Here is a 27,120-nt window from a genome sequence, read left to right on the forward strand (position 1 = left end):
CCTCATCGCCATGATTCCACGCTACACATGCATTACCTGCACCACAAACAAAATGAGATGCGTGAGTATTACTAGAAATACCCATTAAGGCTACCCTCCCATCTACGATCTATACACACAAGCAAATCAAGAGTACAACCACAAATAAAACATAACAAACTAGTCATTATAATAAAACCCCCAATAACACATTCACCACACCTACTCATCATCACACAAAACAAGTCATACAACCCATTCGCTCAGATAAGCTCATGGTCACGCACTCACCTTAACAAGCTGATTCTAACAACAAAACTAATCAGGAGAAACTCTCCTTGCGTCTACAACAGTCCGGAAACGTCCGTTAACTATCAAATCCCTTCGATGAAAAGCTAGCCCTAGACGTCACGAAGCCTCCCACAAAAATCTTGTGCCGGTCAGAAACTAGACGAGGCCACGATCTCAGTTACAATCCCCGATGGTCCCAACTCGCTTATGAGAAAACGTGTCCCACGAAACTTCCGAAACGATTTGAGCAGTCTGATCCTCCTTCTCTCAAACCCCGACAGTTCTGTTTCTCTCTTTACTCTAAGGAAAAAGTTTGATCTCCTTCTCTTTCTCCTTTACACCAAATAACCAAGAGTTCTCTCTCTTTTTATCCTTCTCTCTGATCAGAACAATGTTGACAACAGCCACCCAGCAAAGGAGAAGAAAGCGTCACTTGATTAATAATAGGATTTCTGGTTTAATTAAATTAAACCAAGATTTACCTAAACTGGAATTAATTAAACCATTCTTTGATTTAATTAATAAATCGACCAGCTTAGCAAACCAACCAGAAATTAAACCGACTCATCTCTAGTTCTCGATATAAACTTCAATATTCATATTTTTTTTGGGACATAGGCGTTACATAACGCAAACAATGAGGTATGTGCTAATTATAATTACGAAAATAGTTAAAGTTACAAGCTGGGAATATTCATATCTTTTCTAACTGTGATATAAAAGGTTTAGTTTGCATTTAGATGAAAAGTTACAAGCAGTTCATTGCAAGCTATTTAGTCTAGTGGTGTATTTTACTTGCAGATAGTTGTATATATTGTTTTAAATGTACTTAATTCTCAAAATTAGTTATGGCTTACTGGCCATACAACTTTTGTTTTGGCCACAAGTGAATCATACATATAAGAATGTTTAAATATTTAAAGGTAAAACTACCCATTTCAACAAATTTCTCACAAGCATCATATTCAAAAACATGGTTTTGGGTGAATTGTTCTTCATATGTCTTTTCCATCTTTCAGCTGAGTTTCTCTTCCATAACAGCTTCCACCAAGACAATTTTCACTGCAAAATCAAAGCCATAAGAACAACCAAATCCTTTATGAGTTTTTGTGTTTTTGAAATCCATTGTTATTAGCTCGGTTCTCTTTTTCTTTTTTTGAAGTTTGTTGTGCACATAGAAGTTCAAAAAAAAAAAACCACCTGGAGCTTAGGGTCGTACTCAAACTTTCCAATCTCAATAAAATCATCAGCGGTTAGATTGTAAAGACTTTGCTGAAAATGCAAGAAACAAACAAGATATCTAACTTAGAGTTGCATCATCTTGTTTGTTCTCAAGTAATACCAATCAAAACGTCAACTGATATACCTGCTGAATTTGGTCTATATCAATCGGAGCTTTCATTTTCGGCACATCCACATTTGCAGGTGTATTCAGTTGCCCATGTACGACACCTTGTGGCGACATACCCTAAAACATAACAGAATAGTTTAAGAAGAGAATATTAGCATAATTAACATGGATAACATACATTATGTAAAATATAAACACAAATTTAGTTGATTTCATAAGGTAAGATTGCAAAAGATGAGAATATAACATGATGGTAGACAGAGCATTTTTCAAAAAATACATGATCAGCAAGTTTATCATAAATATCCGAAGTTTTTAAGGCTTCATATATATCACAACGTCGGATGGTGGTGCGAGAGTGTGATTGAGTTTGTGTCCAGGCACGGAGGGTTACCTCCTGAATGAAAATGTCACAAGCTTTAGCCAAAAGAACAGGACTATTCCAACCGACCATCTGAAAAAATAAATTGATTACACTCAACAATTCTGTTTTTCCAATAAAATCAATAAAACAACATATTTTTATTTGTCACCCCTATTTCATGATTATTTGAACAGTAAAATCACTAACAATAACATTATCTAAATTTAACAAGAGATTTTTTGTTTATCATAATGGAAATTTTGAAAAACTCCGAGCAAAATCAACAAAAATCATAGGATTATCGAAAGAGACAATATATGTGAATTTATAAACCTTGACTTGAGGATTGGATTTCATAACTCGTTTGATCCTCGTATGAGGTAAATCAACCTTTTCCTGCAACCCTGTATTCACCAGAATAACTCAGAGAGTTTGGATAAGGGTAAGCGGGAAAATATATTTGAGATCTAATTATGTTATATAAATATGTTTTTTTTTTCTGTGATAATGCTCTTAACAATACTGAAATGAATTACCAGTGGAATTATGGTAAGCCCAAAACATCTCCAAATCTTGTTTTAGAATATCTCTCTGCCAAAAAAAAAATAATTTTACAATTTTAGTGTAGACCATCATACCAAAATGTTGAATACATGAGAAAAAAGATTTCAAGCAAAAATAGGACAAAATGATGATCAATTTACCTCCCGGTTCGCAGGACAAGAAGGCTTTCTTTGATCAACTCTTTTCCTTCCGCTATGCACAGAAGGCTTGCCATATTCGATCATCAAGCAAGATTCTTGCACAGAATGATTTGGAATCACAGTTGATGTTGCAATGACTGGTCTCACCATGTTATATTTTAAAACAGATAAACAAAAACAATGAAGATGATGAAGAGAGATTTTGTGAAAAGCACCTATATATATATCAACCTAGAGCCATAACAAATAATAATTATCATTAAAACTCTACCAATATAACTAGATTCACTACCTAATTGAGAGTCCTAAAGAGGGAAAACAACTGATTATAAAATTAATATTTTGAAAATTGGATTATGTATACCTATTTGGGCTCATGAGGTTTGAATAAGAAAATCAGTCGCGAACGTTTTCCGTGAAGGTCACGCGCCATGACAACTGGTCATCATGATTTTTCTACGTGGCGCGTGGCTTTCATAAAATACTTTCTTGACTAGTTATTCCTTATACAAGCTACACAAGCTCAAAGAGCTATAGATTTACCAAAGTTGTAGAATTAATGTTCCAATGAGTTTTTTCCCTCCTTAAGATTCTTAATACAAGTATTGAATCTAATTATATTAGCATTCTCTTAAATGATAATTACTGTTTGTTATGGCTCTAGCTCGATATATATATATATGTGTGCTTTCCACAAAAGCTCTCTTCATCATCTTCATTGTTTTCGATTATCTGTTTTTGGAATATAACATGGTGAGACTGGTCATTGCAACCTCAACTGTATTTCCAAACCAATATGTGCAAGAATCTTGCATGATGATGGAATATGGAGTCTTCAGTGCATAGCGGAAAAAAAATAGTTGATCAAAGAAGGCCTTCTTGTCCTGCGAACTGGGAGGTAAATCCATCATCATTTTCGCTTGTTTTAGCTTGAAATCTTTTTTATTCATGTATTCAACCTTTTGGTGTGATGGCTACACTAAAATTGTAATAAGGTCAAAATGTTCACATGAATCACAAGCCAATAGCTTATGTTAGGCATGGGATTATAAACCAAACATAAATAACCGAACCAAACCAAACTGATATTTTAGATGTTCGGTTCGGTTTCGGCTATCGCGGCTGAACCGATCGGTACAGTTTTTTTTTTCAAAAAACCAAAAAATTTTGGTTATTTCGGTTCAGTAACCGGTTAACCGAATTTTTCTATTTTTTTTTTTTATTTTTATTTTATTTTTAGGAAAAAATTTAACAAAACTGAAATTTACCCCTAAAATAACCGAACAACCCAAAAAAACCGAAAAACCTGAAATTAGTTCTAAATAACCGAAAAATTCAATTTTTTTTGTTTTAAAACAAATTTCGGTTTTGTTAAATAACCGAAAAAATCAAAACCTTTTTAGAACAAAATAAACTCTTCTTCCAAAGCTAACACTACCTAAGAGGATGTTGTTTTTTTATACCTGATAAAGTCTCTTCAACCATTGCCTCTCCTTCATCATCTTGATTTTCACTACCAAGACATCCATCCATGTCATGTTGTTCATTAATTAGTTAAAATTTGCTCCTCCAGACATGGCATTCATATTGTCTAAATTTGGTGTTATCATTTCTGTTATCTCCATTTTCCAAAAGAAATAAATCACCTCCTGTAAAAAACAAAGCATGAACATTTTAGAAATGTTATAAGGACAACAAACTGAAAGTTATCACGTTAGAATCATACCATCGACAGAATGAAAAAATTAAATGGTTCACATCTATACTATTAAAGCAGAAGTACTCTCTAGAGTAAAAATGGACCATGACTTGGTTTTGGTAGATTTTTCATTAAAAATGATTAGAGAATCACAAAATTTAATCTAACTAACCTATAGTTTCGATTTTGACAAATGACGAAAATGCCCTCGGTCGATTACTTTAAAAAAAACGGGTCGGGACGCGGATCCTTAAAAAAACCGACAATAGAAGGAAAATAACCACCGGATCTGTTTGTGTTCGAGAATAATATTTTTCGGATCCAGTTTATTATTTAATTCAAGATTAGTTAATTAAGATCCCAAACAAACTCATTCGTTATAGGCAAACACTCTGATTTCATAAATTTTAATACCGAAGAATTTGAATATTTACTTAATTACCGAAACATATCATAGCAAATATTAATTTAAAAGGAAATTTTTCTGATTCAGTTAAAATCTTATAAAACGAATATTCAAGTTACCATATTTTGTTTAATTCCTTGATTTCCGATGTTACAATTATGAACTAATCTTTTACGATCAAATTTTCAAAGGAATATTCGTTTATCAGTTGTAACGAATCAAGCAAGTAAATATATTTTGCGTATATTCCTGATATCAAATCTTAACTATACATTGATAACCTAAATCAATGAATTTCACTATAAATATATTGAGAACTTTCTATTGGATTATTATACTAAAATAATCCATTTTTACTTTGTTACATAAAATGATGGCTCTACCCCTATCTTACACTCCTTTGAAAGACCTAAAACCATACAAAAACGCTTGGCGTATTCAAGTCAAAATTCTCCACAGTTGGAAAATGAATACCGCTAAACTTGGTGAATCACTCGAACTAATTCTCGCTGACGAAACAGTATGTATTTTAAGTATAGATTTATTATTCTTTTGCTAATATATTAATATCAATTCATTCTAAGAGTATTTTTTTTGTTTTATATAGGGTGACAAAATAGGAGCTTCTATCAGAAAGGATCATATCAAAAAGTTTGAATCTGAATTGAAGCCTGGATCTTGGAAAGTTATATCAACTTTTGGTTTGAATCTCTGTACATCCTACTTGCGTCCTTCTCTTATAAAGTATAAGATAAGTACCAGATATGGTACCACAATTATTCCTTCTGAAAATGTATCTGATGATCATTACCTATCATTCACATCGTTTGATAGTATACTTGCTGGAAATCTTGACAAAAATCTCCTGCTAGGTAATTTCATAATACATATATTTTGTTACTAATTTACAAAGATGATTTTATTAATAGTTGTATTATTTATATTTACAGACGTTATTGGTCAAGTAGTCAGTTCTGGAGGTTTAGAAGAAATCACAAGTCGTAACATCATTACCAGGAAGAAAATTGAGTTTGAGATAAGAGACACTGAGTAATATTATAAATCTAAATATATATTTTTAGATTTTTTTTTGTTCATAACAAAAATAATATATATATTTTCATGCTTATACGTTATCCTTGATCAAAATCTATTTTATATAGATTTTCATGCTTATACGTTATACTATTTTAATATAATCTATGTCTGTTAAAATTCTTATTTAGGGATAAACGATTATCATGTACTCTATGGGAAACCTACGCTGAAGCTTTAGATCGTGCTATCAATGATTCAAGTGATGGAATGGTTATGTGTTTCCTACGCTTTGTTAAACAAAACAGCTATAAAGGTAACAATACGCATAATATTTATACATTTAATTTCTAGGGCACAGAATATTTATCAAAAGTATTTTTAGAAAACATTTAACTATTGTATCATATTTATATTTCATTTCAGAAAAACGATACATTGAGAATGCTTTCGATTCTTCTATCTTGATGATCAATCCTCAGTTACCAGAGATGGAGGCTTTTCATAACATGTAAATTCAAATAGCTATGAAATTATTAATAAACAATATGTTTCATTATGATTTACTATTCCACTTTTTCATTTTAGTCTTCCTGCGGATCAATTGGCTTTAACAGTTACCAATTCTGGTGGAAAGAGAGTTTATAACCCGTCTGGCTCCAAGAGTGGTCTTGACTTTCCTTTGCAAATGATCGCTGACGTACTTGCTGAAACAGAGGTATTTTACATTTATTAATAGTCTAACAATATGTTAACATAATCTATTTTGGAAAATGTATGAGTTATAAGCTTAAGGATGTAATATTATTTTGATAGGTAGGAAAATGTAGAATCGCATGTACTATTTCAGCAATCGATACAGATTGGGGTTGGTTCTACATTAGCTGTCGAAAGTGTAATAAGAAGGTTGATAAAGAGGACCTGTCAATTAAAGTGGAAGATGTTAAGAAACCAAGCAAACCAAGGTGGAGGTGTGAAACCTGTAACGAGTGGGCCACGTTGATTGAGCCTAAGTAAGTCTTCTAATTATTTGTCATATATTTTGAAATATGAATATTTGTTGGTTTATCTATTAGATGATTAATTCCTCTTTAGGTACAAATTACATGTCCACGTTTGGGACAAGAGTGGTGAAACCAAAATTTTCATGTTTGATAGTTGGGCATCAAAAATTGTTGGTGTTTCCGCAGCTGAAATCCTAAATGGTTCATTTGAAGAGGTATATTTTTAAATTCCTTGGTTAGATTTTTTTAAAAATATGGAATCATTCACAATATCGAATATGCAGATTACGGATCCTACTTTGATCCTTGATCAGATTAAGGCTGTGTGTGGGAAGACCTTTCAATTTCTGATATGTATTGGTGGGGACAATCTTTCTGGTGCTAATGATAGTTACAAGGTTGCTAATGTCTGGGAAGACAATAAATTCATGGAAATTAGTAATGAAGCATCTGAAAATACTATTGACAGAATTAGTCTCACCTCTGAACATGTTTGCCTTTTTTTATTAAATATAGTTTCTATATATCTATATAGTGCTATCAGAAACATCTAATGTATATACTTTTTTACGTGCAGGCATCACTGATGATTACTAATGGCACTGAGCCTTATGAAACTGATCATTCTTCCAGTTCAACTCCTTCGTCGAAGCGCAAAACAGAAGCCACAGACCCAAACATTGATCAATCATCTACAAGCAAGAAAAAATGTTCCGATCAGTCTACTGATTTCACCGAAGATAAAGGAGATTATCCTACCAAGGATTTGAATGAAGTCATTAGCTGTGAAGATGTTGATCACGGAAAAACATAGTCCTACTCCACGTTTGGTTTCCAATTATTTTCACATTTTTCCTTTGAACAATAAAAAGCATTTTTAAATGCTTATTTTAAAACTTTGTTGGTTATTTATTTGGTTCAGTTTTTAATATTATTTTGCTTTGGTTATTTATATGGTAATTTTATTGTTTATAATTTATTTGTTCAAAACTTAATTTATTTTACTAGATATTTGACTGTTTAGTTTTTTTCTATACTTTAGAATATTGTACTCAATTATTTAATTTAGAAATCTTCAATATAGTAAAATAAGGATCTCTTTCAACAGAGACATTGATGATGAATTAGACTTCTAAGAATCATAGTTTCAATGGAGTATATGATGATGAAATCTACTTTGAAGTAGCATCAGTTTCATCATGTATCTATAAATGTAAAAGAAATTTATACTGATTCTAATTTTTATTGCAGTACATTCGATTAGTAAAAACTGCAATTCAAGCAGACTGTCTAATTTAGTATTAGTACAATATAAATATGAATTAATCTATTACAATGTATAGTTTCGATCAAATTTAACCATTGCATGTATGGATTATACACCAAACATAAATTTTTTGTTATTTTCAAAGTCTTCGCCTTGATTACTTCAATTTCGAACTGACAATAGAGAAACCGACATAAATTTGTAAGTAACTTCCAATCACTTTTCATATTCCTCTTTTCTAGATATATATATATATATTTTTTTTTATTTTTTTTGCAACTTCAAACTTCATTCACGATAAAACATTTACTATATATCTATTATCTAAAATATTCTAACCTCTCACCTTTCATCATCTTTCTTCTTTCTCCAAAATAATCAAGAACCAAACCAAAAAATGGTTGCATACATAGAGGATTTGAATCCATCAACAGATAGGTTGAGTGTTGCTGTTAAAGTACTGAGGCTCTAGATACCCAAAATCATCATAATGCAGCCTACCTACATTTGTTTGATCTTGGTTGATGAGAAGGTAACAATCCATTTATATCCTTCTTCTTAATATTTAAATCTGAAATTAGTTTTTATATATTTTAGGGAACAAGAATTCAAGCTAAACTCCGAAGTCAGCTTTACTTTGATCAGTACATAGATTTGTTGCAAGAAGGACGATGGTTTCTTCTTTACAAGTTCCAGGTTATTGAAAATCAGAATATTTACAGGAATTGTAACAATTCTTCTGAAATATTGATCACTAGCCAAACTCGCATCACTGAAATCCCTCCTAGATGTCCAGACAACTTTTTCCATCTAATAGATGCACTAACAGTTGAAAATGCCGCAGAAGATGAGAGAAATTGTTGTGTTGGTAATTTTATTTAAATATACTGTTTAACTTACAGTTTTAATAAAACATTATTTCCTTAGATTCATAGTTTTTTTAATTTCTTTGCTCTTTTCAATCAATTTCAGATTTGTGTGGAACGGTGGTAAGAGTAAATCTACCGCGTAAAATTGTTTTTCTGGAAAATGAAGTTGGATTCAATGGTCTGAAAGATGTTCTTTGCTTTACTGTAATTGACATCAAGTAAGTTAAAAGTTTATAAATTTTTTAAAGAAGTACTACCTCATTTGATTTATATTTGCCATTGAAAATAATACATAGAAGAAACCACTGAAGTTGTCCATTGTTAATTTGTTTATTGTAAAGTAACGAACAGATTCAATGTATTGCCGTCGGTGATACATGTTCTAAATTTCGGGAAAAATGGGAACAATATGTTGCGAGTCCTTCCTATGCCAGTGAACCAGTATTGTGTCTGCTTATGTTTTGGAGAATCTCTGTCTTTGAAGGTACTAAGCAATATATTAGCATTTTGTTTTAGATAAGCCAATAGATCAAATATAAGATTTGTCACTTACTTTTTTTTTAAAGGTCACCGTTGTCTAATGTCTCAAATAAGATGTTCTAAACTTTTACTTGGTAACGAAGCAAGACCATTCACTACAGATCCTGCACTGTAAGTTCATCTATAACATCTATACTATGACAGATTATTAATATGGAATCATTACTATAAGCTGTTTTAACTATTGTGTTCCTTTATCTTTCGCAGTCTTTGTTTTCATGAATCATCAGACGATGAAGATTATAACGGCTCAGAAGAAGATGAGAGTGATTCTAATGATTCGGTGTAACCTTAAGATTGATCAAGTTTACTGTTAATTTCGTTAAAAACTTTCATTTGTTTTTTATTTGAATAAGTTCAGCTCTTTGTTGTTTAGATTTTGGACCTATATTTGCAGATATTATGCCAATTACTCTTTTCAAATCTTGAAATTATGTTCAAATATATCTTTTTACCAAATTATGCATAATACCTTCAATTTCAAAGATTTTTTTGTCAGAGTATAATTCATGATTGACATATGCATGCCATTAAAAATTTGAACATAATTTACGGTACATCTAAGACCAATGCATGCCATTTTTGAAACAGTAAGATTTCGATTCCCATTGTTTACCTTTTTTGTTTTCTCTAACTATAATGATTACGTAACATTTATATTTCCAATAAGGGTATACGAATATTGTTAAAAAGATATCAAAGAATATAAGCGGTTATTATATATTTTGCATTATAAATATTTATTCTTAATTAAGAAATCGTCGTAGTTGTCAATATATTAACAAATCGTTGTAACGATTCATAAACGACGTGTATTGACTATAAAAGGAACCAATATTTGTCATTTTAGAAGTTACCTTCTATTATCTTTATCGATTCTTGACAAAAAAAAAACACCGATCACACAAAATGGCTATTTATGATAGAGTTAAGGATCTTCTCACATGGACATCAAGCCAGAAGATTCAAGTTAAGATCTTGAGGAAATGGAGGAAGGAGTCTGAGGAAAGTTCCACAATTCATCTAATCCTTTCTGATGTCTTCGTAAGTATCTATACATTATCTTCGTAAATTCATGACTGTTTGGGAAAATATAAAAATTTGTTTTTCCATTAATTGTTACATTTTTTGAATATAGGGTGAAAAAATTGAAACAACAATTTCTCCGGATCTGTTCCAAATTTTCAACAATCAAATTGCTGAAAATGATTGGAAGATTGTTTCCAATTTCTCGGTGTGTTACCATGAGAGACGTCTGAAGCACACTCATAATGATCATAAGATCATTTTCTCCAATGACACCATCGTGGAAAATTCAGAAGTTGTTTCCAACAATCACTTCTTTGAACTCCAAACTATTGACAGAGTGTTTGATGGATTTCATTCTGTCACACAACGTCCACTAGGTAAGTTTCAAATATTTTAACAAGTTATCTGAACTTAACTATATTTTGATGGATCCGTAATATTAATCTAAGAACTATATTCCCGTTTTCTACCAGACATCATGGGCGAAGTGATCGATGTCGAATCAATGATCCATGCACATGATCCAAATGTGGAGGTTCCTAATGAGATTATGAGGATCTTACGGTTTTCAATCCGTGATTTGAGGTTCGTTAAAATTTTCACTAAAATCTTAGGTCAGTTTTATATCAAGCTTTTTTAATAGTATAGATATACTGAAACTATGTTTGATTGTTTCATAGTGGTATGGATATAAGCTGCGTGGCATATAATGAGACAGCCACCTTTTTTAACGACAATTGGTTGACAACAGGATGTTACCATGTTGTTGCAGTATTGCAGTTTTGGCATGCCAAATATCCAAGTTTCGGTAATTAAATTATACTTTATATAGTTGTTATTCTAGATTTTTATGGATAGTAATTTTAATTTGTACGATTTTGATCAGTCGAATGTTTATACCACAACTTATAATAGGACAAGGAATCATTTGATTGGTTCTTTGAAAATATCTATAGTTATTGGACATAAGTATGTAGAGATTTGTTTGATTGAAACATAGTTTATATCTTTGGAATTAATAGGTAAACGAATTGAACTGTACTCTACCCCGTTGGTATCAAGGATTCATTTTAATCCTCCAGTTGCAGAAGTCCAAGATTTCAAGATGAGGTGATTTGATCAATTTCAATTTTAATATAAAAAAAAAAAAATTTATTGACTAATATGATCTAACTGAAATTATGCAGGCTAGAGTACCAAGCTGCTGAAGATGGTGGAAGTGATTGAGAGATGCTGAAGATGGTGGAAGTGCGAAGAGATTGTTTTTAATTTGGTGTTTTAATAATGAAACTACGTTTGTCGTTTGTTTTTAATTTGTTGTCAAGACTTGAATCTAAGTTATAACTAAAAGATTTAGTAGTAAGTTAAAATGTTTTTCTTATTTTCAGTTTCATTTAATTCAAACTTATTGTTTTCTGTTATAATATTATAGAGTATATAACTAATAACTTATGGATATATAACTCAAAACCAATATAACTTATTTTTAACAATTTAAAATATGTATAAATATAGATGGATATATAACTAATAACCAATAGAACTTATATTAAACAATTTAAAATATGTATAAATAAACTAAACTTATAATTTAATTAAACTTATATTTAATTAAAATAGAGATTTCAAATGGAAGATTGTAACAAAATTATTTTTTCAAAAGAACTATATTAAAAAATACTTTGCCTTACTCAGATAAAACATTATTATGTATATATCTATATTATACAAATAACTGAGTAAAAGAGGAAGATGATTTGATTTCTATCATAATCGAATCTTCACAAAATCTGGGTAATGGACTGTGCATATGTATACAAATTTTTAACATTTAATATAAATAAATATAAAATAGGAGTGGAAGTATTTTTACGTTTCACATATGTACACGAAGGGACTTTTTCCATTCTCTTCCCTTCCAAAAACCCTATAACTATCCAAACACATTTCAGGAAAAAAAAAGAAAAAAAACCTTCAATCTCACCAAAAGCAAAATAAATTTTATATATATTAGAAAATGGTTATCAGTAGAATTGCTGATCTCAGTCCTGGAAGGACCGATTGGACGATCATCGTTAAGGTATTGAGTACTTGGAAGACACATGATTTTTTCAAAAAAAGGGTCATGCTCTTGGTGGATAAAGAGGTAAATCTCAACTTAGTATATTCTTTATATCCATTTTATATTTTCTTTTGGATGTTTGATTTAATGATAAGAGATGATAAGATAATTTTGATTTTGGACATGCAAGGGTCAAACGATTGAAGCGACTTTAATCCACGATCCGCGGTTGAAAAATGTTCCAAGATATATCTATGACGGTGAATGGTATAAAATTGATAAATTTAAAGTGATCTATCCAACTCTCAGAGAAAGAAACACAACACATCCTTACCAGATAAGAATTATCGAGAAATCTGAGATGATCACTTTAGCAGATGAGGGAGAGGGTGACTTCTATCGATTCAAAGACTTCTTAGACATTAAAAATGGCAGATCGTTAAATGGTTCATCTTTTGGTAAGTACATTCATTTAACCATATTTCCAATTCCAAAGATAATCATATTTACATATATTAATATTAACATATATTTATTTATATTATTACAATATAGATGTATGTGGATGTATAATCGATGTGGAGCATAAACCTAACGATAGTAGTGCCAACGGTTATGATGAAGTACTATTTACACTCATCAATGGCAGGTACTATTTTTTGTTTTAAAGTTTACACTATGTGTTGTTTTATCTCCATATGTTTTTATTGATTTTTACTACATCAATTAGAATTATCATATTTAGATACTAAGAAGATAATAACTTTTGTTATATTTTTTTAATTGTGGAAATAATAGGAATGATAAACTCATGTGTTGTGCAAAAGGATTGTATGCTGACTATTTCATGTATTCTTGGAGATTAAAAGGATGCCATCTCACATACAAAACCGACCCAGTGTTTTGTGTTTTACGTTTTTGGAATGTTGGTGTTATTGGAGGTATGTCTCGATTTTAGACTTTATTCAACTAAATTCTATGATCAAATTTAATTGAACATAGAAACAATGATAGGAAAACCATGCATTGTCAATCGCACTGGCTCATCCAGGATCTTCATAAAACCAAACTTTGCTGGCTTAGAAAATCACAAAACAAAGTAAGTTTTATTAATAAATATTTATAATTTCTTCTTAATATGTTGTGCTCAAAGATATGTTGTTCATATATCCAGCTCTGAATTTGCGGCGTCGTATTATATAAGGAACCTGATGGGACAGAATGATGAAGACAATCGAACATTTGCATAAGGAGATCAAGGATAAAGTAGTTTCTTATAATTGAAATATATGCATCTACCTTTTTATGTATTAACTTTTGTATTATGTTCTTTTCTTTTGTTGTACTCAGTATTTTACTTCTGTTTAGATAATTAACTTTGGCATGTTTTTATAGTCCACTTATTCAATTTCAATCGCCGAAACATCTAACTGTATAAGGAAATGCATATATGCATTATACTTATTACTTTCCACTATTGATTATAAAATCTACTAATTAACCAAATTATAGGGGAATTATATCAAAGAAACTAAATTAGGAATAAATATCTTTTTAATTACTACTGTAGTTAAACGTAATCACAACAACTAACAAAATTATCTTTCTTCCTCTCATTCTCTACTTTTGGGCTGATTATAGTTTCAACTATCCGCAGTTTCTCTAAACATACTGTTAAATCAGTGACTATGAAACGCAGGAAAGATGAATGTGAGAATAAAACTCCTAAATCTCCACAATTTTCAAACTTAGAGAAGAAATTTCGGATAACTCCATCTTCTGAAAAGGAGAATCCACCACAACCATTTATTGGATCTAAAAATACAGTCCCTATTAAATCTGCATTTCGTGCAGTGTTGAAGGATATTATAAATACCATTGAAAATAATAAAAGTGTTAGCAAATCTACACAACAGCCACAGAGAAGGTCAGCACATGAAAAAAATGGGACAAAAATTCCTTTAACATCATCCACTTCAAGAAAAGAACTCCATGGTATGTAACTCTTTACTATATATAATATAGATTGTACATAATAATCTAATAACATAAATTCAAATCATTTTTTTATTGTTTGTCAGGTCCTATTCATCCATCTCCTAAAAATATTGGATCTAATAATACAGTCCCTATCAGTTCTGTATACGTTCGTCTGTTTAAGGATTTAACAAAAAAAGGTTACAGTAATACAAGTGTTACTTTTCCTTTAGACCGATCACAAAGGATGTTACCATATGAAAATAATATCAGAATCAATAAACTAACACCATCGGCTTCAAGAAAAATCCTCCAAGGTATGTACCTCTTAATTATAGATTAGAGATAATTATTTAACTCCATTAATCCATATTATTTCTTATGTTGCTAAGGTTCTGGATATGCACCTCCTACCAATATTTATTTTGTAGATACCCCGTGCACACCTAATGTATGCATTTCTCCAATCCGGCGTTTGTCGTCTCTAACGAATGAAGCAAGGATTAGTCCATATTCAAAAGGTTATATTTACGTATAATCATATAATATTTTTGTTAGTCACTGAATACTTTATAATTTAGTTCTAATACACATTCTTATCCTATGCAAAATATATATACAGGAAATGGATCAAATTTCTCTGAAATCATTGACACTCCAAGCAGAGATTCTGTAAATACTAATCAAGCAGGCAATATGAATAAAGGAGTTACCTTGGATGTCTATACTCAAAATACAACTCATTCGTTGCTACCAAGTATCATAGATCCAAGCCACGACATCAGTAAAAAACAACAAACTAGATTCGGTAAACAATTTTTTTACAAATTATTTAGGGTGATTATAGTAATCTATTCTACTCAAAATCTTGAAAAAGAGTTTATTTTACTAACCCCTATTTTTAAAAGCAGGCAAAGTATGTGTTTCTTCAACTTATCCTTCTGAGGATAACAATACTATCAGTAAATTCAGAGATTTAGACAACACATCTGATCAAGAAGAGAACTCGGAACTTGAGGATTTTGAAAGTGGTATAGTACAGGATTGTCTCTACTAATTTTCACTCAATAGTTATTGAATTCATTATATATATCTAATTAATGTTGTATAACAGATGATTCAGAAGCTGAATATGAACAACAAGTCTTTGATTGTAGTAGTCAAGAAGATGAACCTCATGACCCATCTGATGCTATTGAGTCTGACTCTGATTCAGAGCCGATTACACAAACCATTGAAGATAAACATAAAGAGGCTAAATGTCGTTATGATTTCCTAAACCTTTTTGATGAGGCTTTTCAAAAGGTGTTTGGTAAACATAATTCAACTGTGAAGGACAATATCAATTTGAAGGAGAAACAGAAGACGAAAAACCCAAAAGACGGTATAGTTATCAGAATTTTCTTTTTTTTTTTCTATATATATATATCAGATACTGATTTTCGAACATAATTAATAAACTGTTTTTTTATAAATTCAGCTTATGAAGATGACGGTGATCCTGTCCACACATGTAAGGATTGTGGTGCTATTTTCTGGTATGGTGAAAGATTAAATCGGAGGAAGAATACAAAAACACCAATATACAGTGGATGCTGCATGCATGGACAAATTCAACTACCTACGTTTAAAGAATCTCCAGCTTTGCTTTTGTGGTTATTAACATCTGATGATGACTTAGCCAAACATTTCCGAGAAAATATCAGAGCTTATAACATGATATTCTCATTTACCTCTATAGGAGGTAAAGTTGATCGTTCAGTAAAGAAAGGTCGAGGTCCTTCTATGTTTGCTCTGCAAGGCGAAAATTATCATCTAATGGGTTCTTTGAAACCAAAACCTGGCGACTATCCAAAGTTTCAACAGTTATATATTGTTGATACTGAAAATGAAGTAGCAAACCGAATGAATATAATGAGGTAATTCTATATCCAAAATATTATTGGTAATATAGTTTTTCTTTTAATTAATTTACTGTATTTGATCCTTTCTAATACTAATTCTATTTTCAGTAAAGGTAAAGATGATGAGAATCCATCTGAAAAGAGAAAGTTCAAAAAGGAAATTGTTGAAAAACTGCAGAAGATGTTGAATGAAATAAATCATTACGTACAGCATTTTCGTTATGCAAGAGATAGGTTTGCTTTGGAAAAAGAAAAAGCAAATTTCCATATGCGAATCGTCTCTACACGTGAGAAAGATGGCACCAAATATAATTTGCCTACTGCTTCTGAAGTTGCTGCATTGATACCTGGAGATTTCCATACCGAAATGAATAAGCGTGATATAGTGGTTGAAATGCAATCTGGTAAGTTGAAAAGGATTCATGAGTGTCATCTTGCTTTGCAATATCCTCTTTTATTTCCACTCGGTGAAGATGGATACACATTGGGTTTGAAAAAGAGGGTTAAAAAAGGATCAAAGAAGAAGAAGCGAAAGGATATAAGTATGAGGCAGTGGTACGCGTATAGGCTACACGAGAGGAAAGATGAGAAACATATATTATTCCGGTCTAAGCGTTTATTTCAGCAGTTCTTGGTTGATACGTATACTATGATTGAGTCTAATCGTCTCCGGTACCTAAAAAAAACCAGAAGAAATTAAGGAGTTCAAACATAAAGGAGATTCAGCTCACAGCGGATGAAGGAGAAGATGATCTCACAAATCGTGGTAACAGAGTTGTTATTCCACCTTCTTTCACCGGTGGACCAAGTTATATGAGGCAAAATTATTTGGATGCTATGGCTACATGTAAACATTTCGGTTTCCCAGACCTTTTTATAACCTTCACTTGTAATGCTAAGTGGCCAGAAATCACAAGATTCGTCAATCAGAGGAATTTGAAAGCTGATGATCGACCGGACATCATTTGCAGAATTTTTAAGCTGAAACTAGAGAAGTTTATGGATGATTTAACTAAGAAACATATATTGGGGAAAACAGTTTCAGGTAAATCTCTTCCACTAAAATCTTGAATTTTAAAATATTAAATCATTTTTAATTGAAAATGATTAAATTTATAAACATAATCTGTTTTGCAGCTATTTATCAGATTGAGTTTCAGAAAAGAGGTCTTCCTCATGCTCAAATTATTGTTTGGATGGATAAAAAACATAAGTTCCCAACAGCCGATCATATTGACAAGATAATTTCTGCTGAAATTCCAGATAAAGATGAAGATCCAGAACTCTACGAAGTTGTCAAAGAATGTATGATTCATGGTCCCTGTGGAAGTGCGAATATGAACTCTCCGTGTATGGTTGGAGGAAAATGTTCAAAGTTCTATCCTAAGGAGTTTGTTGATACAACAAACTTAGACAGAGATGGATATCCAATTTATAGGAGGAGGGATGATGGTCGTTTTATAGAGAAGAATGGTTTCAAGTGCGACAATACATATGTCGTCCCATACAACAGAAAACTTTCTCTAAAGTACCGAGCTCACATTAACGTGGAATGGTGTAACCAAACTGGATCGGTCAAGTACTTATTTAAGTATGTGCACAAAGGTCAAGATCGTGTTACTGTATCTGTTGAGGCAGGTCAAGAAGAGGATGAAACAGAGTATACCTCCGACGGTGTCAATATTAACTCATCCAAAAAAAAGGATGATGTTCAAGATTTCTTTGACTGCAGGTTTATCTATCTAAAACATGTTTAAATAGTTCTATAAGATGATACCCCGTCAAATGAATTGAATGATATGAAATTTTTCCATTTTGCAGATATGTTTCCGCATGTGAAGCTTTCTGGAGGACGAATCAGTATCCTATACACTATAGAACAACACCTGTTGTCAAACTTACATTTCATGAGGAAGGGAAGCAACCTGTTTTCTACAAAGATGGCGACAAGCCAACTACCGTATTAAATCGCCCAACTCTTGATCACACGATGTTTACCGCTTGGTTTGAGTTGTGTCTAAGGGATGAGGAAGCAAGAAAGCTTACATATGAACAGATTCCAAATAAATACATCTATGATAAAAAGGAGAAAGAGTTTCGTCCGAGAGGTAGAACTGGTTTCTCTATTGGGCGAATCAATTATGTGCCACATAATTTAGAAGATTCATACCATCTTCGAATTCTCATAAACAGCAAAAAAGGTCCTACCAGTTTCAACGACATTAAAACTGTCAAAGGTGTTCTTTATAAAACCTATAAAGAGGCATGCTTCGCTCTAGGTTTGCTAGATGATGACAAAGAGTATATTGAAGGCATAAAGGAAGCTAATTTTTGGTGTTCATCAAAGTTTTGTCGTAGACTTTTTGTGATAATGCTTATATCTGAAAGTTTAACTTCTCCTAAAACTGTATGGGAAGAAACATGGAAAATTCTTTCAGAAGATATTGAGAGAAAAGAAAAACAGAGGAGACAACGTCCAGGTATATTTTTACTTCTATATCTACCAATAATTTGACTATATATTATTTATTAAATATATGATAGCTTATTTTCATTTCTCTAACCATATGAGTAAATATTGTTTTTGTTAGACTTTTGTTGTCAGACACGGAAAAAAAGAAATTGCTACTAAGAGAGTTACAGAAGCTAATGAAAAGAAATGGATGTTCATTGCAAAAATACAAGCTTATGCCACACATATCTCTTGAAGATGTAACATTGCCTAATCAGTTGATACTGGATGAACTCAACTACAACCGTGAGGATTTAGCAAAGAAACATGATGGTTGGAAAAAGATGCTAACAGAAGAACAGAAGAAGATCTATGATGAGATAATGGAAGCTGTAATCAATGACAAAGGTGGTGTATTTTTTTTATATGGATTTGGAGGAACAGGGAAAACATTTTTGTGGAAAGTATTGTCTGCAGCAATAATATCAAACGGTCATATTGTTCTCAATTCGGCATCTAGCGGTATTGCCTCTCTACTACTGGAAGGAGGAAGAACAGCTCACTCTAGGTTTGCCCTTCCTTTAAATCCAAATGAAACTTCTACTTGCAACATGTCAAGAGCTCAGAACTTGGTGTGTTGGTTAAAGAAGCAAAGTTAATCATATGGGATGAAGCTCCAATGATGAGTAAATACTGCTTTGAGACATTAGACAGAAGCTTGAAAGATATTATGAGGAGTAAAGAAGACAAATTGTTCGGAGGAAAAGTTGTCCTTTTTGGAGGTGATTTCAGACAAATTCTTTCCGTTATTGTTGGCGCAGGAAGGGAAGCGATTGTCAATGCATCATTAAACTCTTCATACTTATGGAATCAGTGCAAAGTTTTAAGATTGACAAAGAATATGAGGTTGCTTCAAGACATTGGTAAACAAGAGGCCAGCGAGATAGAAGAGTTTTCTAAATGGATACTCGCAGTTGGAGAAGGAAAAATTAATGAGCCTAATGATGGTGTGTGTGAAATAGATATCCCACAAGAGTTACTTATTCCAGAGGGTTCCTCTCCGTTAGAGTCAATCATTGAAGCTGTTTACGGAAAGAACTTTGCCACTCAAAAAGATCCTAAATTTTTCCAAGAACGAGCTATTCTTTGCCCTACGAATGAAGATGTCAATTCTATCAATGATGTCATGTTATCAAGTCTAAACAGTTAGTTCATCTTTATTCGTCCTTTAGTTATTGTTAGTAATCATACACACTTAATTCATCAAATTATTTTTTTAGATTTTGTTTTTTCTTATTTTTACAGCTGAAGAAAGAATTTATCTAAGTTCTGATTCAATTGACCCTCAAGATAAACATGCTCTAAAAAATAAGGTTTACTCACCAGATTTTCTAAATACCATTAAGGTTTCGGATATACCTTATCATAGGCTTCGTTTGAAAATAGGTTGTCCAATTATGTTAATGAGAAATATTGATCCGCATGGTGGTTTAATGAATGGTACAAGACTGCAGATCACCCAAATGGCAGACCATGTTTTGCAAGCTCGGATTTTAACTGGTACGCGAGTTGGTAAGATAGTTCTCATCCCTAGGATGTTGATATCACCATCAGATACTAGGTTGCCTTTCAAAATGCGCCGAAGACAGTTCCCAGTGTCAGTTGCTTTTGCAATGACTATCAATAAGAGTCAAGGTCAATCTCTGGAAAATGTTGGTATATACTTGCCTAGACCCGTTTTCTCCCATGGTCAGTTATATGTAGCAATGTCAAGAGTTAAATCAAAGTCTGGATTGAAGATGTTGATAACAGATGCTGAGGGAAAACCTCAAACAAAGACCACCAATGTTGTTTTTAAAGAAGTTTTCCAAAATCTTCACTAGGAAATGGAATGGTACTTACTCCCTAAATTCTAGGTATATTATAGTTTCGTTTTATTAATATATATGTTACTAACTCTATATTTATTCTAATTTGCCCTACAGAGAAAATACAACACATGGTTGAATGGGTTAATGACGGAATATGGTACTTTCATGACTATATGAGTCATTTCTACTCTTACTATTATTTTTATTTTATTTTATTATTGTTTACTTTGGATATTAAACATTCATAAACACAAATTATTATTATTGTTTAGAATCTTAAAACACAAACCTACAAAACTATAGTCCGATATTGCTTTCTGCGTAATCCATTACGAACCTACTATCCGATATTGTCCAATATATACCCTCTAACATATCTACTATTCAATATACTCTTTGTCTGTCTGATTTTGTAAGCAGCTATATTATGCAAAGTATGAGATTATATAAAGCGACTGAATTAGTTTATTACCGATTACGTTTTTATTTTAACTTTGATAATAAGATAGATTACCTAACTTAGATAAGAAAAAGGTTAAAAAAATTTAATCCCGTGCTGTAGCACGGGTTATCCCCTAGTATTTATTAAAGCAGCAAAATTATTTTTTTAATTATGTTTTTCTATCTTATATTTGAAATTTGAAGGGAAGTCTAACATCTCCCTGTAACCAAAATGTAGTATATAATCCTCTAGTTTTTCTAAGAACATTAATTATTTACATGACACCTATGTGAACACACAAATAATATTGTATGACTTAATACTTCCCAATGTGATATAGAAATGGTTTCTAAAGTCCAAAATTTTCTGAAAACTTAAACAAAACTCACATAAAGGACACACCAAGGTACTTATTTCCTCCTCTATTTGTCAAACTGCCCACATAGAATACTCATGGAATTGGATCGACAAAGAAAATCAAATTAAACATGAACTGTATTAAAAAAAATAGTAAACATGAATTGATATAATCAAATTGAGTAAGAGTATTAAATAAATAAATTTTTGATAAGAAATAACTTTTAAACATACAGAGAAACTGAAATCACACTAAATAGTATCCAAAGTTGAAAGCTTTCATACAATAAAATTAACAGTGCATAGAGGACATATCCACTTACTAATATATTGTTCTAAATGCCTTACCACTCGTAAAAGAAAATACATCTTAATCTTTGGAAAACAAATCAAAATAGAACATGAATTTACATAAACTCAAGCACCTAACATTGAATTAAAAAGGTTGATTATTTGATACAGTAATCAATTGCAAGGAAAATATCGTAAGTACTTCAAATCTTATCAATTACTGAATATGAAACATGTACCCTTTCTGGAATTTCTCTTGGGTGACTCGAAACAATTAAACAACTTATTATTATTGGAACTTGATGAGAAAATGGATGAATAGATGTGAGTGGTTGTCAGAGCATTGGGTTAGATTACATGAGACAATGAAAACAGGAAGAGAGATTGAAGTTACAAGTTCTTGAGGGATAGATTTGTTTTGTACATGAGGAAATTATACTTTTTGTTAGATATTTATACAAGCCTATTAGTCTCTCTTTCATTAGTCAAAAGAAGATAAAAATCCATTAATTAGGCTTTTAAGAATAATGAATCTCTTACTTTTTAATTTTATAATTTCTATTAAGTAATTTCCCACATACAATGCATGTAATTTATGGAAAGTTATTTTTAAAACTTGAAGTGATGTTGGATGCAATCACATTGAACATTATTTTCTCAAACTCATTAGTCAATATAAGATAAGAAATTCATTAGTTACACTTTATAATATTTTTTAAAAAAGTTTGTAATAGGTCACTTTTAGCATGTATTCTAAGACAAGTTATCCTTACACTTTAAAATGATGCTGTATGCAATCATATTAGTCTTTCTCTCATTAGTCAAAATAAGATAAGAAATCTATTAGTTGGGCAACTAAATGAAAGATATCTTTGCACTTTCAGGATAACTTTTAAGTTATGATATTCTCTCTCTCTCTCTCTCTCTCTCTCTCTCTCTCTCTCTCTCTCTCTCTCTCTCTCTCTCTCTCTCTCTCTCTCTCTCTCTCTCTCTCTCTCTCCTCTCTCTCTCTCTCTCTCTCTCTCTCTCTCTCTCACATTAGTCAAAGATGATAAGAAATCCATTAGAGGAAATATATCTCTACACATTGAGTATAAATTTAAGTGATGTTGTATGCAATAACATTAAACATATGTATCTCTCTCATAAATCAAAATAATATAAAAATCCATTAATTAGGTTTCTATAGGGAATATGATTTTTTGGTACTAGTTATTTTCCCACATTATGCTTATATTTTACAAAAATATCTTTACACTATGAAGTTTTGTTTATGAAATTATATGATTTGTTTTTGTTTTAGCATATTTACTTCAATCAAATAATAAAATAATCTGATTAAGAGTTTTTCTTGAGCTTTAAGAATCATGGAATATCAGTACTAGAAGAGAAGAAAGGAAAAAATAAATTATATCTAAAAGAATTTGTACTTGACGATAATGATGAGTGTAACATACATATAGGAACAAACAATAAATAATTTGCTTAATTAGTGAATGGATTTAGAAGATACAAAAAACTATGGTCAGGAGGCTTTATAGAAGCCAACCCTACATATCACCACATGATCTTTTCTTGTGTTTTGTTATCACTTCCAACAATCACATCCCAAAAGGTTACCTATTATGAAACTACTCCACCATAAGCACGTTTAACTGGAGAGTTTTATAAGAACATTTGACTGAAAAGACAAGTGCACTTTGGTGACATAGGTAGCCAAATCAATTCTTGTTAACCCCTCCGCTAAGACAGCCACCTCTTAGTGGGTCCATTTCCAATCCTACCACATGGGACCACCTCTCTTAGCGAGTCCTACGTCCATTCCTGGTCCATGAGCCCACCCAAATCCAATGACAGGTTTGTTACGTCCGGGTTGCTTTAAAGACTTGTTTACCAACCCTACAAATCACCAAATGATCTTTTCCTATGTTTTGTCTTCACTCGCACAGTTTCGAGAATCATTTATTGGAAGGTCACCCAACCGGAAACTACTCCAGCATAAACATTGCAGTTGGCAGAGTTATGGGGGGGGGTGTATTATGGTCTGTACACAGTCTGGGAGAAGCGAGTCACGCGGTTGGATGTGGAGGTGGACTCACAAGTGGTTGTCAAATTCTTATTGACAAGGATAGATGAGTCCCATCCTCTGTTGTTCCTGGTACGTCTGTATCACGGCTTTCTTACAAGGGACTGGACAGTCCGTATTCGTCATGTGTATAGGGAGGCTAACCGTCTGGCTGACGAGTTAGCGAACTATACATTTACTTTATCGCTTGGTTTTCATGGTTTTCCTTTAGTTCCACAGTTTGTTGCTACTTTGTTGAATGAGGATGTTGCTGGTCACACATGGCCGCGACTAAACCGGGTGTAATTTCTATTTTTCTTTTCTAATAAAGTTGGGGGCTCTGCTCTGTTATTCACCAAAAAAACAAGCAATATAAAAAGGTTACTTGGGAAAGAAAATCAGTAATTATTTAGTAAAAAAGTTAATAGGCTTTATTTTTTTGATGTATTCTTTAAAACAAAATTGCAATATATAATGGGTGTGTGCATGCTTATCACTAATTCATAACATTTGCGTCAAGATCGTATTCCTTGTGTAATATTGTAGGTGAAAATATGATTTGCTTGTGCAAATATTGTTGCTTGTCCCAACAAAAGATGCAGTGGCTACCATGATTTTGTGAAAACGGTGGTTGTCTATTTGGACGATGATACTAGAACTCGATTACAAAGAGAGCGACGACGTTATTGGTGGTGAACGCAAAAGTGTTTGGAGGTTTCTTTATAAGTCCTTGAAAATTCACAAGGCACCTTTATTAGAACATATATCTGTAGAACTCGGCCCACGATGTCCTGTTGATGAAGATGTTCAATTGGTCAGCAAAGCCTCTTGAGTTGCCTAAGAGACTTTACACATGCGACACTCTCGTCTCTTTAGTACTTATCAACAAGATGTTAGTGGATATTGTTTCTCTGCCTTGTCTCCCATCCCTTACTAATCTTGGTCTTACATATGTAGTTTTTAAAGACGAAGATTCTCTACATGGACTCTTGTCAGGTTGTCCTATTCTCAAGAAATTACATGTGAAACAAAATTTTGAAGACAACGTGAATATTTTCAATTTGAAAGTATCTTCTTTAGAGATATTAGTGTATGAGTATGATACGAATGATGGTAGAGGAGATATTAGAGGATCTTTGGTTATAGATTGTCCTGCTCTAAAGACAATCGTCGTCTATGATAATACGGGAGACTATTGCACTATTGAAAACACACATCGCGTTGAGAAAGCAAGTATAATAGTTGTCTTACCCCGGTGACAAGTTTATGCTCTCCTCTCTCATATTTTTCGATTTAGTTTTGAACATAGCAACGGTACGTATTGATATTTCTCTTAACATAACTTTTGTTTCTAGTGGTCATATTTCAAACGACCACTTATGTAGTGATTATATTCATGGCAGGTTAAGTATTGTACCACCAATAAATTCTCTCAGCTTGTAGAGTGTAGGATACAACAACCAAATGATTTTGACTGGTTGGAACCACTTATGGTTTTACTTCAAAATTCTCCAAAACTAAAACTGGTTCTTATCGACCGGGTTCGTACTCTTTCCCTAAATTATTTCAATCAAGCGCATACAATTTTCGGTGAACTAAAATTTAAGTAAATGCTTTAATCTTTCTTTTGTATCTTAACTAGAGCATCGGTGAAATTAAGGATTTGCCACTTTCTTGGAATCGTCCGTGTTCAGTTCCTAAATGCATGTTAACTCATCTCGAAATCTTTGAATGGAGAGAATATGTGTTAGATAAAGATATACATGAATCTTTATAGGATATGTTAGGATCTCTACAATGTATATCTTCTGTATCTCTACAATGTATCACAAAACCAATGTATATTCCGATTTCAAGTTCTTTCTTCTCTCTCTCTCTGTCTTGCAGTCCGACTGACTTGACAAGTTTGTGTCAAGCATGTTAATTGGGTAAACCCACTAGGTTTTCATTTTCCTCTTCACAAACTATTGTTATTCATCCTTTTGAAATAATTCATTCAGACATTTGGACTTCTCCTATTATGAGTGTTAGTGGAATCAAATACTATCTCCTATTTCTTGATCAATTTTCACATTATGTATGGATTTTTCCTCTTCGTCGCAAGAGTGACACTTTCTCAACATACGTTCACTTTTCTAAGTATGTGCAGACCCAATTTAAATGCTCTATCAAAGCTCTTCAACGTGACAACGGTGGGGAGTATGATAACCGTGACATGAGAGCTTATTTGGCATCTACCGGCACTGCTTTGTGTTTCTCGTGTCCTTATACCTCACAACAGAACGGGCGGGCCAAACGCATGATTCAAACTATCAACAACATGGCCTGCACTCTGCTTCTTCAAGCCTCCATGCCTCTCACGTATTGGGTGGAAGCTCTTAATGTTACTGCTCATCTACTTAACCTGCTTCCCTCCCCTGCCATTGCCCATGACATCGCTCACCTCAAATTATTTGGCCAAGTTCCACGATACAATGACCTCAAGACGTTCGGATGTCTCTGCTTCCCCAATATGTTGCCGACATCGCCTCACAAGCTTGCCCCTCGTTCGACCCCAATTGTGTTTCTCGGGTACCCCTCGGACCATCGCGGGTACCAATGCCTTGACACTAAGACCGGAAAGATCATACTCTCCCGCCATGTCACGTTCTTTGAGTCTTTGTTTCCTTTCTCCTCTCTACCCTCTCTAGTTGCTCCTCCACCTCTTCCATGGGTCTTACCATCCATTCCGCCTATTCTTCCTCTCCATCGTGCCACTATCGTCTACTGTGATAACGTCTCTGCCATCTATTTATCGTCTAATCCAGTCCAACATCAGCGCACTAAACATGTGGAGATTGATATTCATTTTGTATGCGAGAAGGTTGCTCTCGGCCATGTTCGTGTCTTTCATGTTCCGTCCGCTCGCCAGTTTGCCGATATCTTCACCAAAGGATTGCCTTCACCGCTGTTTCTTGATTTCCGACACTGCCTCAGCGTCCGATAACCGCCGCTTAGTCTAAGGGGGAGTAGTGTTAGATAAAGATATACATGAATCTTTATAGGATATGTTAGAATCTCTACAATGTATATCTTCTGTATATTTAGATAGACACAACTCATGTACTATATATATGTTTGACATGAATACAACAATCTCTACGGAGTTTTACCTTTCTACA

At 32.6% G+C, this 27,120-nt stretch overlaps 2 protein-coding genes, 1 long non-coding RNA gene and 1 pseudogene across 3 annotated transcripts; 3 read left to right on the forward strand and 1 right to left on the reverse strand.

Annotated features, from left to right (window-relative positions):
* Positions 1-25,402, forward strand: part of LOC147930638 (putative F-box/FBD/LRR-repeat protein At1g22000) — a 30,428-nt pseudogene extending 5,026 nt beyond the window's left edge.
* On the reverse strand, positions 1,216-2,845 carry LOC104733606 (nuclear transcription factor Y subunit C-8-like). Its single transcript, XM_087479515.1, has 7 exons — positions 2,690-2,845; positions 2,522-2,576; positions 2,319-2,389; positions 2,016-2,075; positions 1,637-1,738; positions 1,471-1,542; positions 1,216-1,332 (listed from the first exon to the last, which is right to left on the reverse strand). The coding sequence occupies exons 1-7, from the start codon at positions 2,837-2,839 to the stop codon at positions 1,330-1,332; spliced, it is 513 nt and encodes a 170-aa protein (XP_087335641.1). The 5' UTR covers positions 2,840-2,845; the 3' UTR covers positions 1,216-1,329.
* LOC147930639 (uncharacterized) lies at positions 6,513-7,016 on the forward strand. Its single transcript, XR_015575209.1, has 3 exons — positions 6,513-6,547; positions 6,646-6,842; positions 6,925-7,016. It is a non-coding gene; the product is annotated as an uncharacterized LOC147930639 (long non-coding RNA).
* LOC147930640 (uncharacterized) lies at positions 8,443-9,932 on the forward strand. Its single transcript, XM_087479514.1, has 6 exons — positions 8,443-8,632; positions 8,698-8,968; positions 9,073-9,187; positions 9,311-9,453; positions 9,536-9,620; positions 9,717-9,932. Exons 1-6 carry the CDS (start codon positions 8,591-8,593, stop codon positions 9,796-9,798), a joined length of 738 nt encoding a protein of 245 aa, XP_087335640.1. The 5' UTR covers positions 8,443-8,590; the 3' UTR covers positions 9,799-9,932.
* Positions 25,403-27,120: the final 1,718 nt, after the last annotated feature.

The sequence above is a fragment of the Camelina sativa genome, chromosome 12 (assembly GCF_030686135.1).
Source record: "Camelina sativa cultivar CO46 ecotype springtype chromosome 12, ASM3068613v1".
In the NCBI taxonomy this organism is placed as follows: Eukaryota; Viridiplantae; Streptophyta; class Magnoliopsida; order Brassicales; family Brassicaceae; genus Camelina; species Camelina sativa.